This window comes from Schistocerca piceifrons, chromosome X, assembly GCF_021461385.2.
Source record: "Schistocerca piceifrons isolate TAMUIC-IGC-003096 chromosome X, iqSchPice1.1, whole genome shotgun sequence".
Taxonomy (NCBI): Eukaryota; Metazoa; Arthropoda; class Insecta; order Orthoptera; family Acrididae; genus Schistocerca; species Schistocerca piceifrons.
Window position 1 is genome coordinate 779,752,126 of NC_060149.1, and position 16,406 is coordinate 779,768,531.

The 16,406-nt window shown below is 39.7% G+C and overlaps 1 protein-coding gene across 1 annotated transcript in view; it reads left to right on the plus strand.

Annotated features, from left to right (window-relative positions):
- LOC124722955 (RNA-binding protein with serine-rich domain 1-like) overlaps positions 1–16,406 on the plus strand; it is a 108,601-nt gene that overhangs the window by 47,476 nt on the left and 44,719 nt on the right. Inside the window, exons 4-5 of the mRNA XM_047248121.1 lie at positions 1,360–1,497; positions 4,864–5,007. Of these exons, the coding sequence (XP_047104077.1) occupies positions 1,360–1,497; positions 4,864–5,007 (282 nt within the window). The remainder of the gene's footprint in view (positions 1–1,359; positions 1,498–4,863; positions 5,008–16,406) is intronic.

Sequence of the window (16,406 nt, forward strand, 5' to 3'; positions counted from 1 at the left end):
ACAGTTCTCAACCCTATGGCACATGAGAGAAATAAGCCTGATAAAAACCTTGTATTTGAAGAGCACACATATTGGTAATAAAAGTTTTTACAACTTCATTTCCTAACTACAAAGGAGAGAAACAGGAATTTGTGTAGATCAAAGCTGTTTGCTAGTGCATGAATTTAAGGAACGTCATGTGCTTATTAGCTGTAACAATTTGGTTCAACACACATGTTTATGTATTCCTCATATTTGTTGTTGTTATCATCATCATTGAGGCAGTTAATTTATTTAATATGCGAATATCACTCAACAAATATTAAAGGCATGTGGCATAGGTATTAAAAAACAAAAAAAAAAAACAAAAAAAAAAATAGGAGTCTGTTCAGTGTACAGTGCCCCAAATTACTTTAATTTTAACTGAAACTACTTTTAAGTAAGTACATCTTTTTATATCAGAATCACAACTGCACACAGTCCTATGCAGACAGGTCTGTGCAAAAGGACATCTTAGATTTGTCTTTAATTTGCCCCAGTCATGCTCTCAAGGCAGCTCACTGAATGAATTAACCAAATATGATGTAGTGTAACATCCTGATGGCACTGAAACGAATGATACATATTTGAGCTACAAAATTTGTTATATGCTCAGCCTCCCTGAGTATATTGGAAGATATACAGTGCATATACTTGTAGAAAAACCAGTCCAGTCTATTCAGGAACAACACATAGGGAAGGAGATGATATTCTACTGGGTAGCAGAATGTGGGAAAATTCAGGGCAACAAACTGGCAGAAACAACAGCTAGGTTGGACTGCATTTTATCTGCAGTTGCACAATTTAAAGACCTCCTAATTACAATCACGTAACTGTTCAGGGACAAAACCATTCAGTGATGGGAACGAGAATGGTCGAAAGTGGGGGACAAACATTTCTGCTCAGTGAAACTGAGAATATCTGGCTGTTGCATAACTCCTCCCTGCCGTAAAGATGTGGCAAAGAATCCATTACTTGCTTCTGGACTGGGTACAGGTTTTCTCTCTGAAGAGAGGATCCCATAATTTGTTGTGCTTGCAGTGTACAAATTTTGGTATGCCATAATTCGATTGACTGTGTTTTATATCATGACAAGAGTGCAGAAACTGGTTTACCAGCTGTTCTGTACTCTACATGACATTGTGGGAGGTGTGGTTGCAGTTTTAAGTTGGATGGCTTATCCATTCACATGCATGGACACACGCCCTTGTTTTTGTGTGCGTGTGTTTGGGGAGGGGGGGGGGGGGGGGGTTGCACGTGTGCGTGTGTCAAAACATCTTGTATATACTATACTTGTGTACCATTCACTCACAATACATTAATATAGCTCTTGTATTGTAGGTCTTCCAGAATCAAAAAGAGAATTGAACCTGAGCCAGCTCGAGCAACAGCAAGAATTAGAAAGAAAATTATTAGGGTACGAGATACAAGAAAGAGAGGTGATTCTTCATCAAGTGATAGTAGTAGCAGTAGCAGAAGGTAGAAAATCAGTATAATTTATCTTAGTAAGCCTTTTATTATTTGTATAATATTCCTAATTTCTTGTTTTCTCAGATGTAAGTGTATTGTTTAAATTTACCAGCCATTAGAACAAATGTTGTATCTATTTAATGTTCCAGAATACAGATTATTGTAATCATATGGCTATGTTGTTGGTAAGAGATTTCCCCACAGTGACTGAGAGAGTGATCTAACTATGACACATGGCAGTAATTACTTAACATTACTGCTTTCTAAAAATCTTGTGCCACTATAATATTACTATTTTATTTATACCCTCTCATATTTTTCATTTGTTATCTACAAAATACTTTATCTTGGAACCTGATATTTCATTCTGTCACTAAACTATTAGACATTTGCATTCTGATTTGATATTTATTGAATGAAAAACTTAATAACAGAAATGAGGTAATCAGATCATCATAGTGCTTTGATTGTGTGTTGTGTGAGGTATTTCATGACTAATCACTGCATAAAACATATGGTGATAGTGAAATTTTATTATTGCTTTTGTGATAATAGCAAATATTTAATGATTCCACGATCAATACATATGCATGTACACAAATCAAAAAGTAATCTGTTGATACAGTGAAAAATACTATTATGAGACTTAGTATGTTGTGGAAAGAGATGAAAAGTGATTTTTATGAGAAATTAAATAATAGGAAATAATAGTTTGAAAAATTATTTTATTACTGTAAGCATGATATAGTGTTAAATATTTACAATTATTTGGGCACCAGTAAATGTGGTTTGTATCATGTCTCATTGTAGATATTTTGACCTTTTATTAACTGAATGTTAATATTATGAAGCAGTCCAGAAAAAACTAGCCGGCCAGTGTGGCCATGCGGTTCTAGGCACTTCAGTCTGGAACCGCGCGACCACTACGGTCGCAGGTTCGAATCCTGCCTGGGGCATGGATGTGTGTGATGTCCTTAGGTTAGTTAGGTTTAAGTAGTTCTAAGGGACTGATGACCTCAGATGTTAAGTCCCATAGTGCTCAGAGCCATTTGAACCATTTTTTTCCAGAAAAATCTGAGCACACTACTCAGTGTTGTTAACAGAAGTATGTAGAATATTTAAGCTCTTTATGCCTTATGTGACTCAATGAAATCATTCATCAGCTATGTCCACTGCCAATTAAGTATAGCTTTGACTGCAATGAAAATGGTGGATATACATCTAATGAGTGTACAGAACACTGGAAAAGTTAGGCATCTTATGATTTTGTTTAACAGTTCAAAATATATTGTGTAAAATGTTTCACAAATAAGGACAACCAGTGATCAATTGCACCTTTAAATGCACTGGCATCTTGGGCCATCTCTGTTAAAATGTTCCTTTTGTAGGTGTAATTTCTAAGGATCACTTTGCAGAGATATAGGAAATTTCTTTTAGGAACAGGAACATGAGACACAGCCAGAAAAAAAGATTGTGAGGTTGCAGATATGCACAGGAGTTGAATAGCAAATGAGCAGTTGGTGACGGATGCATCTAATCTTCCACATCCCTGTGCACAATACAAAAGAGAGACTAATGCTATCAGTATCAATTTTTTGGTGGAGTTTGGTTCTCTATGGAGAAGTTCCCTGCTCCATAGCATTTCCCAATTTGTTATTGAAGTAAGAAACTGAAAAAGCCTGTGTTCACATACTGAGACGTGACATCTATCTCCACATTCATTAGCAGAAAATTACTGTACATTAAAATTGAATCTTATGTTTATGCAGTTAATGAAAAACATTACCAGATACTTGGATTTTGTTCTGTCACTCATTGCACTGATAATGTAAAGCTGTTGTCTACAACCTAGAATTTTAGAACTGTACATTTAACTCTTCAACAAGATTGTCACTGTGATGGTGCAGTCATTTTGGTATTATGTGGTGATGAAGAGCTACTTAAAGTGTGTGAAATAAAAATACCTGGATTTACAGAAATTCCATGTCATTAAAAGTTCAGGGTGTTTCATGTCTGGAAATTACAAAGCAGTGAGTGTAAGGTCATTAACAGCCTTTCCAATATGTCTGGTGTGAAATGCTTTTACTTTCACTATCTTATTTAAATTAATTAATGTAGTAGTAAAGTTAACAACTCATGAAATGGTAGAGACATTGAGTCATCAAAGTGCACAAACAAGACTGAAAAGTTTGCTAGCTTTCAGGTGGCTCCTATTTTGAACTATAGTCCCCCCCACCTGTGTAATTGCCTCATCTATACCTCTATTCATATCAGCCAGATCAAACCCACTAAACATCAACAGTGCCGGCATCTTCAGAGCTGTCATCTCTCTCTCTCTCTCTCTCTCTCTCTCTCTCTCTCTCTCTCATCCTCCCCCCCTCCCCTTTCTGGCTCTCCCGCTTTTCTCGCCCTCCCATTTCTCTTGCCCTCCCACTTCTCTCGTCTTCCTGCCTCTTCCGCATCTCTCGGCCTCCCACCTCTTTCGCATCTCTTGGCCTCCCGCCTCATACAATCACCGTTGATCTTTATTTTACAATTGCCGTTGCTGACTTTCGCCCATAAAAAGAGGTACTCATCAGCATTTAACTTCTTCTTCCTTCTCGTAGTCAAAACAAATGGCATGCTTGGAACAAGAGTACCATAAGGCCGTTTAGCCAACAGTCCTGTAGTCTCAGCAATACTCCATGTCTTCCAAGCCAAAATATTAGCATCTGGAAATGCTTCAAGGCCACCATAATCTGCTTGATTGCCCCATACAACAGCAAGTGTAAGCCAGGTACTACCTCCAAACACTGCTTGTACATCACACGTGAAGTTCAGATGGAGTCCACGAAAAACATTTGGACCTACAATCAATTGCTGTTTATTAAACTGACCAGCCAAGTCAATATCAATCGCCATCAAACTGCGATACACAGGTACACTGCGCCCCCAGCGACGACGGTAACCGCCTCTTTGGCATCTCTTGGCCTCCCGCCCCTTTCACCCTCCCACCCCTCCCGCCCCTCTTGCCCCCCCCCCGCCCCTCTTGCCTCCCGCCCCCCAGCCCCTCTCGCCCTCCCGCCCCCAGCCCCTCTCGCCCTCCCGCCCCTCTCGCCCCTCTGGCCCTCCCGCCTCTCTCGCCCTCCCGCCCCTCTCGCCCTCCCGCCCCTCCCGCCCCTCTCGCCCTCCTGCTTCTCTCACCCCTCGCACCTTAATAATCTCATATTGTTTATAAAATATACTGTTTGCAGTGTATACTACAGGGGGGTAAGATATTTTGCTTATTAAATTTATCAGTTTTTTCCATTACTCACATTTTTATAGTTTTCCTCTAAGTTTGCATGTGACACCATTTTTTGTTAACTAATTACATTTCTTTCTTTTTTTTTAAAGTTCATCAGAGAGTAGTTCTGGGTCTTCAAGTGATTCAAGTGATTCTCGTACTTCGACATCAGGTACTTCTTCAAGATCAAGTTCATCTTCAAGTAGTTCCAGTTCATCATCGAGCTCCGATTCAAGAGCACAAGTGAAGCGCAAGTATGTAATTGTTACTGGTTATAGTGGAGGTTTTGTATGTAGGTATTGTTTTGAAAGAGTAGTGCTATTTATGAAGCATAATATAATGATTCTCATTCTCGCAGTATGTAGTAAGTAATGAGTATTTCATATGCTTACTTCTGTTCAGGTGTTGCTCAGTGGCTTAGTGGGTGTCATTCTACAGTTCCTTGGTTCTTCAGTCCTCAGTTGGTTCTTGGATTTTTTTCTGTCACTTACTGTTTTTATTCACCTCTGGCAAACACTAGTGTGTGTGAAAAGTACCAACTTCCACCATGACTTGGAGTCAACATTAAACTATAGTCCTTCGTACAACTGTCTGGGTAAGTCAGTTGAAAGGTTTGAGGAAGGCAAGGGTATAAATAACCTCCAGTGGGACCATACACGGTTAGGTATTGTGGTGTTCAAACCAACCTTTAACCTCCTTAATGATGGGAGGTTTCGGTATAACACATAACAAGCTGACTAATTTCTTATGTGTATTGAAAGAGGACTTTGCTTGTGAATTTCAAGACCAGGCAAAGGTAAAAATATAACTGACATCTCCTGGAAGTTTAAAACTGTGTGCCACACTCCTGGATACGTTGTTGGACTAATGCCCCTAGGAAAAAGGAGTCCAGCAAGGTAAGCAGGAGAACCGCTATGAAACTTTGAACATTGGGGAGAGGTACTGGTATATGGAAGTTTTCAGTCAAGGCTTGAGGTAAGTCTGGATAGACCAGTCAGTCACAGCATTACTTGTGAAAGATGGGGGTTTTGGTTTGTCTCAATGACAGAGAACTTCTGTCTTTCAGGCAGTTTAGTATTCATTATGCTGTAGAATGAAAGATTTATTCTGGACAAAATTATTTTAATATTTCTAGCTGGTAGAACTTTGTGTTGGAAATTGCAATTTTACAGACATTTCACAATAGCAACCTTTAGCACCAACGCCCTTCTATAATATGATCCATGTCATATGGCTGTAGTCAGTAGGATAATACTTATAACATTACATTTCTTATAACATCCACCCCAATAGCTGAGAGGTCAGCGTGACGGATTGCCGACCTACGGGCCCGGGTTCGATTCCCCGCTGGGTCGGAGATTTTCTCCGCTCGCGGACTGGGTGTTGTGTTGTCTTCATTGTCATTTCATCCCCATCCGGCACACAGGTCACCCAAAGTGGTGTTAAATGTAATAAGACCTGCACCAAGGCAGCCGGACCTGCCCCACAAGGGGCCTCCCGGCCAATGACACCAAACATTCATTTCCATTTCTTATAACAGTTGGACAGACTGAATTTTGAAGACTGTGTACACAATGATAGATGCCATATCATAATCACTCAATATACTATGTACTTTTCATGTTTTCATATGTTTGTTTACTTGTGGGGTCACTTTGCTCTTGGTTCCGAGAACTTGATTCAAATGGACTTTTACCAGTGAGCACGTAATAGCAGTCACACTCTTCATGACTTGGTGCTCAGGCACACAATATCTGAAACAGCTGATGCCTCCTTATGCTGGATGCTGGGAGCCCTGTGAATTAATACTTCTGGCTTCATACCAGTGTAAAAATGAGCTGTGGAAACAACCACATTGTCATTACAAAATGATGATTACAGACATAATGTTTCTCACATCACATCAAAAGAGGCAGAAAATAATTGAGAGTCCCACTCCCAAAAGTGCATGTTCATTATCATCAGTTAAAATACAATATAGCTTCAGGTTACAGTGATCAGCAACATTTTTGTTGCAAAGAATGTGAATGATATTCTTTGTTAACGTGTGGATGCTGAATTTGAAAATGAAATCAATTTTTGGCTATTGGTCTCAGTTTTCTTGTCATGTGTTCCTCAGTATCAGTTAAAATACTTGAAAATGCTGCATGCTTATTCTTCTTCTTTAGCTTTATTTAAATATTCTACAGATTTAATCACTGAAAAATCATCAAAATATGTGCAAGGAATTTCCACACATGGTCTTCAGTTCAGGAAATGAAGATAATCTGGCACCATTGCCCATGAGTCATGCTTAAACACACAATATCACACCTTGTCTCTTGTATCTCAGTATTGGGAGTTTTAACAGTTACTACACGTGGCTGTGGGTTGTTTCTTGTGGAATTTTGTGTTGTCTGTTGATTCAGGAGTTAACACCTTATACCTGCAGAAATAGTAAAAAACAACAAAGACCTTGTTGGCAGGAAGCTCATTTTGTGCATATTTGGAGAGTTAATACTGAAATTGGAAAAAAAAGAAATAGAAAACTAATCCTCTTGTAGTGAAGTCTCACAAACTGAAGTTCATGTTTAAGGTTGGTGTATCTCTGACAGGTTGATTAAAAGTATCATGGCACTTTTCCATTGCTGTTTCCATGATTTTAGGAAACCAGTGGACCATACAATGTACCTACATCTACATCTGTCATCTGCAAGCCACCTTAATGTTGTGTGGCAGAGGGTACTTTATGTACTACTGTCATTTCCCCTTTTTCCTATTTCACTTGTATATGGTTTCCAGGAAGAGCGGTTGCTGGTAAGCCTCTGTGGGCTCAAATATCTCTAATTATATCTTGGTAGTCTTTTCGCCAGTTGCCTGTAAGAGCAAACATTATATTGGTTGACTCTTCCAGAAATGTATGCTCTTGGTATTTTAACACTAGACAGTACTGTAATGCAGGATACTTCTCTTGTAGTGTTTGCCAATAAAGCTAACTGAGCATCTCCTTGATGTGTTCTTGCTTAATTAAGAATTTTGCTGCTGCAGACATGTTCGTTGCACTCCACACTGAGGCAGCTTTCATTATGGCTGTACTGCTCGCCAATTGCTGGTGCCTGTGTGGAGAGATGGTGTTCCAGCCAATATAAAATACTTATCATTCATTTTTTCAAAAACTATTAGATGAAAAAAATTGATTTTTGCACATCTTACTGTCTGATATCTTCGCTTGATGAAGGACTAAATTTCTTTTCGTAATATCCCATAGTTACTGTGTTGTGTAAAATTCAGTAAAACATTGTGCAAAATTTTAAAGACGACAAATAGGTAAAAAGTAATTGTGTCAACTTTGTGTGTGGTTGATTGCAGCTCATATATTGCAGTGAATGAAATGTAGAGAAGACATAAAATTTTATTTAAAATTGAGAGTAGAATGATAGCTCTTAATGATTCAAGATATTGAAATGAGGTTTCTTAATTTTTTTTAAATTCTTTTGTTTTTTAAATGATGAAACACAAGAGGCATATATATTGTATGAAAAATACTCGAAACTCTTTTATTCACCATTATAAGAAAGTAGCTCGTACGCAACAGTGAGAGGTCAGCTTCTCAGGATGCATTATGACAGGGCTTAACAACTGGCCGGTTTTGAGCGCGAGTACTCACGTCTGCTCAGGCACATGCTCGCGAGCAGGTGCAAGGTCGCGGAGTAGGGAGGGAGGGGAAATGCGCACGCACGTTTGAATAGGGCCGCAGCGTGCCTATTGAATTCGCACCGACTTTGTACGTTTAAGGTACTACGATCAGCTCTAACAGTCACTTCGCTGGTTAAGAATCATGTCAAGTCACCGTTGTGTAACCCCAACCATGCTTTCGCAGTTCAATCCCCATTGGGAGAAATTGTATCTGTTTACAGAAAAAGATGGTGTTGCAAAATGTTTAGTATGTCACAAAACGCTGAATTCTTTTAGGAAATTTAATTTGCAGCGACGTTATATGTCGTGCCACGCGAAAGACTACGGAAGTGGAAAATGTGATGGACCGGATCGTGCACAGGAAGTTATTAAACCTAAAAGGAAGCTATCCGAAGCAAATCTGGACGACGAAGAAAAATCAACTGAGGCCGCTCTCAGAGTGAGTTACAAAATCTCTGCGCCCCTTCACTGATGGCGATTTAATAAAAGAATGTTTGGTAGTTGCCGCGGAACATTTGTGTCCATCTCAAGTTGAACAGTTTCAGATTGTGCCATTATCTAACATGACCATTATGCGTCGCATACAGGACATGGCAGACGACGTCCAGAGCCAGCTTGCAAATATCTGTAAAGACTTTATGGCGTATTCTCTAGCTCTGGACGAAAGTTTTGATATCACTGGAACAGTGCAGCTTGCCATATTTATTAGAGGTATTAATAGAGATCTTCAGGTGAGGGAGGAGCTCCTCGATGTAGTAGCCATCAAGAACACTACAACCAGAGGTGATATTTTAAGTAGTGTTGAAGAAAGTGTTGAACATATAGGATTGTCGTGGAATTCTTTAGTTTCAGTGTCTACAGACAGTGCACCAGAGATGACAGGGAAAAAATCAGGTTTCGTTGAGCTGTTGAAGGAGAAAAAGCAAAAACTGACCAATGAAGTAAGGGGCGTTCACTGTGTGATCCACCAGGAAAACTTACATGCAAAGAGTATCACTCTAAAAAATGTGATGAATGTTGTTGTTCGTACAACCAGTTATATAAGGACACATGGGCTACAACACAGGCAATTTAAAAGCTTTCTTGAGGATGTAGAAAGGCAGTATGGTAGCCTGCCTTATTACAGCGAGGTCCGCTGGCTTAGTCGTGGCGAATTATTAAATCGATTTTTTTGCCTATTAGATGAGATAAATATGTTCATGGAAATAAATAACATGTGTGTTCCTGAATTGAAAGAGCCTTCATGGATATGTGATCTCGCGTTCTTAGCAGATTTAACTAGCCATGCTTTGAACATTTCACTACAAGGTAAAGATCTGCTAATTACTCATTTCATAGATCGAATACGAGCTTTTAAAATGAAATTGACACTTTGGGTGAGTCAGTTGGAAACAGGAAATCTAGCTCACTTTCCTAAATTATCATCCATGCAAGATGTTCACAAAGACTGTGAACGTTATTCACATAGTTTAGTTGCCCTTAAGGAAGAATTTGATCAACGCTTTCAAGGTCTGACAGCACCAGACACTGATTTTGATCTGTTCTCCTCTCCATATTCAGCAAATATTGAAGAGATTCCTCCTGAGCTGCAACTAGAAATTATTGACCTGCAGTGTGACAGAGAATACAGAGACAAATTTCAGAACAAGAAAAACATTTTGGAATTTTACAGACACTTCCCTCAGGATAGATTTCCTCGTTTGCACAAACTGGTGACTACAATAATATCAATGTTCAGTTCCACGTATGTTTGTGAACAACTGTTCTCTGCAATGAAATGTAACAAGACGTGCCTGTGAAACGCATTGTCTGATCGAAATTTAAACTGCACGCTGCACCTACAATGCACAAGAACAATTACTCCGAACATAGACGCAATTGTAAAGGGCAAAAAGTACATGATAACCGAGAATCCCACACTTCAGTGACACCTTTTATTGTGTAACAGTTCACAAATTAGTACAAATGTAGAGGCATACACTAAGCTAATAAAATTATGTGGCACGTGTACATTCTCTTTTATTTGTTTCAATTGTCACAGTAATAATTCGTGAGTGATATCCCTGCAGGTGGCCGCGGATTTACATTGCCTGGCGGCAGCTGTTGTGTGCCCCATGTGCCTCTCCCCACTCTCCCCACTCTCTGCTCTGGTCCGGTAGTGGGGGTAGCGTGCTCGCGCTGCTCCGTGCTCGTGCCTTGCTGTTCACAGCTTGCTCCACGAGCACGTATGTTGTGAAGCCCTGCATTATGACATTCATAGCACTGTAGGAAAACCCGGGTGGCTCATGTATACATGTCCACAACACCTAGGAAACTGCATAACAGGATGTGTATATACACCCACAGCAGCAAAAGGGTTAATGACCCTGTAACAAAATATGCTGCTGCTCTTTGGATCTTCTCTGCTTCCAGTGATTGTTTTGAAATCATGTGTTCTGTTGTTCTGTAATTATAAAGTAAAGGATCTTTCTGGCAATGTATTCAGAATATGTTACATTTTTTTATTTTTATTTTGAGGGTCAGCTGCCATTCCCTGCACCAAATGTTGATCTTCTGCTGGTGTTTCTGTGTTTTGATACAATTTCTAGCATTATGACTTCTTTGTATACAAAGTTATCTACTAGGTCATTTGCATATATATATTGTGAAAAGTAATGGTCCTATTACACTCCATTGGGGCACATCCAAAGTTACTTTTACTTCTGAAGACTTCTCTCTGTTCAGAATGACATGCTGTGTTTTGTTTGCTAGAAACTCTTCAGTCCAATCACACAGTTGGTGTGGTATCATGTATGATTATATTTTGTCCATTATACAGAGTGCAGAACTGTATTGAATGCCTTCTGGAAGTCAAAGAACACAGCAGCTACCTGGGTGCCTGTATCTACTGCTTCACGGGCCTTGTGGACGAACAGAGTGAGCTGGATTTCACATGTTGGTTGTTTTTGGAATTCATGTTGATTCCTATAGAGAAGATTTTCCATCTCCAGAAATGTCATAATATGCCAGCATAAAAAATGTTCCAAAATTGTACAATAGATCGACGTCAAAGACATAGGCAAATAGTTTTGAGCCTCTGTTTGATGACCATACTTGTAAATGCATTTGAGCTGTGCTTTTTCCCAATCACTAGGAACGCTTCACCCTTGAGTGACCTGTGGTAAACTGCTGCTAGAAGAGGGGCAAGTTGTTTTGCATACTCTCTGTAGAATCGAATTGGCATCCCGTCAGGTCCAGTGACCTTTCCTCTGTTGAGTGATTTCTGTTGCTTTTCTTATCCCTTAGTGACTTATTTCAGTACCTGTCTATTTGTCATTTGTGTAACGATTTAATCTTTTTTTGTGAAACATTTTTGGAAAAAGACATATAGTATTTCAGCACCCCTGTGTCATTCTCTGTTTCAGTGCCATTATGGTCACAGTGTGTCTGGACAGATGCCTTTGATGTGTATACTGATTTACCATAAGACCAAAACTTCTTAGGATTTTCTTTGAAGTTGATTATCTGTGAATTCATTGAATTCTTCATCCATAGCACTCCTTACACTAATTCAGGCTCTGTTTAGTTTTTGTTTGTCAGTTGCTATGCTAGCATGTCATTTTGCCAGGTGCAAATAATATGTAGACTGCCATAAGCATTTACAAAAACAAATATTACATGATAACTGAGGCCAGTACAGAAATTCTGAAATTTGCTCTGGATTCAGGACCGAATTATGTTCCAGAAACAGTGTATATTGTTCTTAAAAAATTTTAATTGACCATTGTGGTTAGGAAGTTTGTTGACTCCAATAAGGCTAATTAGTTTTGGTAGAGATTGAATGATTATTTCTTAGCTTACACAGTATTAGCAACCTGGCCTGGCTTCGCACAGTTAGCATTAAGTTTCTTCACCAAGATGGCTTGTTTACAGGCCACTGCATAAAGTTATGAATAAAATTCAGAGAACAACATTAAATAAATGAATATCAACACTCATATAACTTGTGTGATGTAAGCAGTGCATGCCAGGAAAGTTGTCTGGAGACATGAATGTTGTGTGCCCATATTGAACTGACATGTGGAGTGACGTCTCGTGGAAATGATGGGAGCACATCGTGATGTAAATAGTATTTTTACAACCATTGTAAATATTGTATGCAAGTCCTGGGTATATGTTTTTGTGAGGGATTCTGTATGTATTGGAGGTTGGCTGAGGTGGCACAAATAAGAGAAGAAAATAAGAGAAAAACTAGCATGATGTATGTGTTTAGGTCAAGTTACAGCTCTCCTCTTTGAAGCGTAGTAATCACTGTGATGCATTCTTGAGACTCATTGCCACAATTCTTTGTCATGGACTCTATGGTAAACATCTTCGCTGTGCCAAGCAAATAATTGTGTCCACATCTAGGTTTGATTCATTGAAAACAGAAAATTGAAAGCTGAGTTACCTCCTGCACTGCTGAAAGAACATAATGTATGTAAACAAAGCAAAGTTGCTTAAGTAGTTTTTCAGAAAATGCTTTACTTGAAGTGTAAAACATAAAACACTACATACAAGGGTGGTTTGAAAAGTTCTCAGAATCACCACGGGAGGTCAACGCTAGCACAACAAATTTTTCATGTGATATTCATTGGAACCTGGACCTTGCCGTTGGTGGGGAGGCTTGCGTGCCTCAGCGATACAGATAGCCGTACCGCAGGTGCAACCACAACGGAGGGGTATCTGTTGAGAGGCCAGACAAACGTGTGGTTCCTGAAGAGGGGCAGCAGCCTTTTCAGTAGTTGCAGGGGCAACAGTCTGGATGATTGACTGATCTGGCCTTGTAACACTAACCAAAACGGCCTTGCTGTGCTGGTACTGCGAACGGCTGAAAGCAAGGGGAAACTACAGCCATAATTTTTCCCGAGGGCATGCAGCTTTACTGTATGGTTAAATGATGATGGCGTCCTCTTGGGTAAAATATTCCGGAGGTAAAATAGTCCCCCATTCGGATCTCCGGGCGGGGACTACTCAGGAGGACGTCGTTATCAGGAGAAAGAAAACTGGCGTTCTACGGATCGGAGCGTGGAATGTCAGATCCCTTAATCGGGCAGGTAGGTTAGAAAATTTAAAAAGGGAAATGGATAGGTTAAAGTTAGATATAGTGGGAATTAGTGAAGTTAGGTGGCAGGAGGAACAAGACTTTTGGTCAGGCGAATACAGGGTTATAAATACGAAATCAAAATGGGGGAATGCAGGAGTAGGTTTAATAATGAATAAAAAAATAGGAGTGCAGGTAAGCTACTACAAACAGCATAGTGAACGCATTATTGTGGCCAAGATAGACACGAAGCCCACGCCTACCACAGTAGTACAAGTTTATATGCTAACTAGCTCTGCAGATGACGAAGAAATTGAAGAAATGTATGATGAAATAAAAGAAATTATTCAGATAGTGAAGGGAGACGAAAATTTAATAGTCACGGGTGACTGGAATTCGGTAGTAGGAAAAGGAAGAGAAGGAAACGTAGTAGGTGAATATGGATTGGGGGGAAGAAATGAAAGAGGAAGCCGTCTGGTAGAATTTTACACAGAGCACAACTTAATGATAGCTAACACTTGGTTCAAGAATCATAAAAGAAGGTTGTATACATGGAAGAAGCCTGGAGATACTGACAGGTTTCAGATAGATTATATAATGGTAATACAGAGATTTAGGAACCAGGTTTTAAATTGTAAGACGTTTCCAGGGGCAGATGTGGACTCTGACCACAATCTATTGGTTATGAACAGTAGATTAAAACTGAAGAAACTCCAAAAAGGTGGGAATTTAAGGAGATGGGACCTGGATAAACTGAAAGAACCAGAGGTTGTACAGAGTTTCAAGGAGAGCATAAGGGAACAATTGACAGGAATGTGGGAAAGAAATACAGTAGAAGAAGAATGGGTAGCTTTGAGGGATGAAGTAGTGAAGGCAGCAGAGGATCAAGTGGGTAAAAAGACAAGGGCTAGTAGAAATCCTTGGGTAACAGAAGAAATATTGAACTTAATTGATCAAAGGAGAAAATATAAAAATGCAGTAAATGAAGCAGGCAAAAAGGAATACAAACGTCTCAAAAATGAGATCGACAGGAAGTGCAAAATGGCTAAGCAGGGATGGCTAGAGGACAAATGTAAGGATGTAGAGGCTTGTCTCACCAGGGGTAAGATAGATACTGCCTACAGGAAAATTAAAGAGACCTTTGGAGAAAAGAGAACCACTTGTATGAATATCAAGAGCTCAGATGGAAACCCAGTTCTAAGCAAAGAAGGGAAAGCAGAAAGGTGGAAGGAGTATATAGAGGGTCTATACAAGGGCGATGTACTTGAGGACAATATTATGGAAAATGAAGAGGATGTAGATGAAGATGAAATGGGAGATATGATACTGCGTGAAGAGTTTGACAGAGCACTGAGAGACCTGAGTCGAAACAAGGCCCCGGGAGTAGACAACATTCCATTAGAACTACTGACAGCCTTGGGAGAGCCAGTCCTGACAGAACTCTACCATCTGGTGAGCAAGATATATGAGACAGGCGAAATACCCTCAGACTTCAAGAAGAATATAATAATTCCAATCCCAAAAAAAGCAGGTGTTGATAGATGTGAAAATTACCGAACTATCAGTTTAATAAGTCACGGCTGCAAAATACTAACACGAATTCTTTACAGACGAATGGAAAAACTAGTAGAAGCCGACCTCGGGGAAGATCAGTTTGGCTTCCGTAGAAATATAGGAACACGTGAGGCAATATTGACCCTACGACTTATCTTAGAAGCTAGATTAAGGAAAGGCAAACCTACGTTTCTAGCATTTGTAGACTTAGAGAAAGCTTTTGACAATGTTGACTGGAATACTCTCTTTCAAATTCTAAAGGTGGCAGGGGTAAAATACAGGGATCGAAAGGCTATTTACAACTTGTACAGAAACCAGATGGCAGTTATAAGAGTCGAAGGACATGAAAGGGAAGCAATGGTTGGGAAGGGAGTGAGACAGAGTTGTAGCCTGTCCCTGATGTTATTCAATCTGTATATTGAGCAAGCAGTGAAGGAAACAAAAGAAAAATTCGGAGTAGGTATTAAAATCCATGGAGAAGAAATAAAAACATTGAGGTTCGCCGATGACATTGTAATTCTGTCAGAGACAGCAAAGGACTTGGAAGAGCAGTTGAACGGAATGGACAGTGTCTTGAAAGGAGGATAGAAGATGAACATCAACAAAAGTAAAACGAGGATAATGGAATGTAGTCGAATAAAGTCGGGTGATGCTGAGGGAATTAGATTAGGAAATGAGACACTTAAAGTAGTAAAGGAGTTTTGCTATTTGGGGAGCAAAATAACTGATGATGGTCGAAGTAGAGAGGATATAAAATGTAGACTGGCAATGGTAAGGAAAGCGTTTCTGAAGGAGAGAAATTTGTTAACGTCGAGTATAGATTTAAATGTCAGGAAGTCGTTTCTGAAAGTATTTGTATGGAGTGTAGCCATGTATGGAAGTGAAACATGGACGATAAATATTTTGGACAAGAAGAGAATAGAAGCTTTTTAAATGTGGTGCTACAGAAGAATGCTGAAGATTAGATGGGTAGATCACATAACTAATGAGGAGGTATTGAATAGGATTGGGGAGAAGAGAAATTTGTGGCACAACTTGACTAGTAGAAGGGATCGGTTGGTAGGACATGTTCTGAGGCATCAAGGGATCACCAATTTAGTATTGGAGGGCAGCGTGGAGGGTAAAAATCGTAGAGGGAGACCAAGAGATGAATACACTAAGCAGATTCAGAAGGATTTAGGTTGCAGTAGTTACTAGGAGATGAAGCAGCTTGCACAGGATAGAGTAGCATGGAGAGCTGCATCAAACCAGTCTCAGGACTGAAGACCACAACAACAACAACATTCATTGGACTGTTGCCTGTAAAGATGTGCCATGTCAGTGCGCTCGGAGGAGAGCTGTGGTGGTAACGTGGCCCTGTTG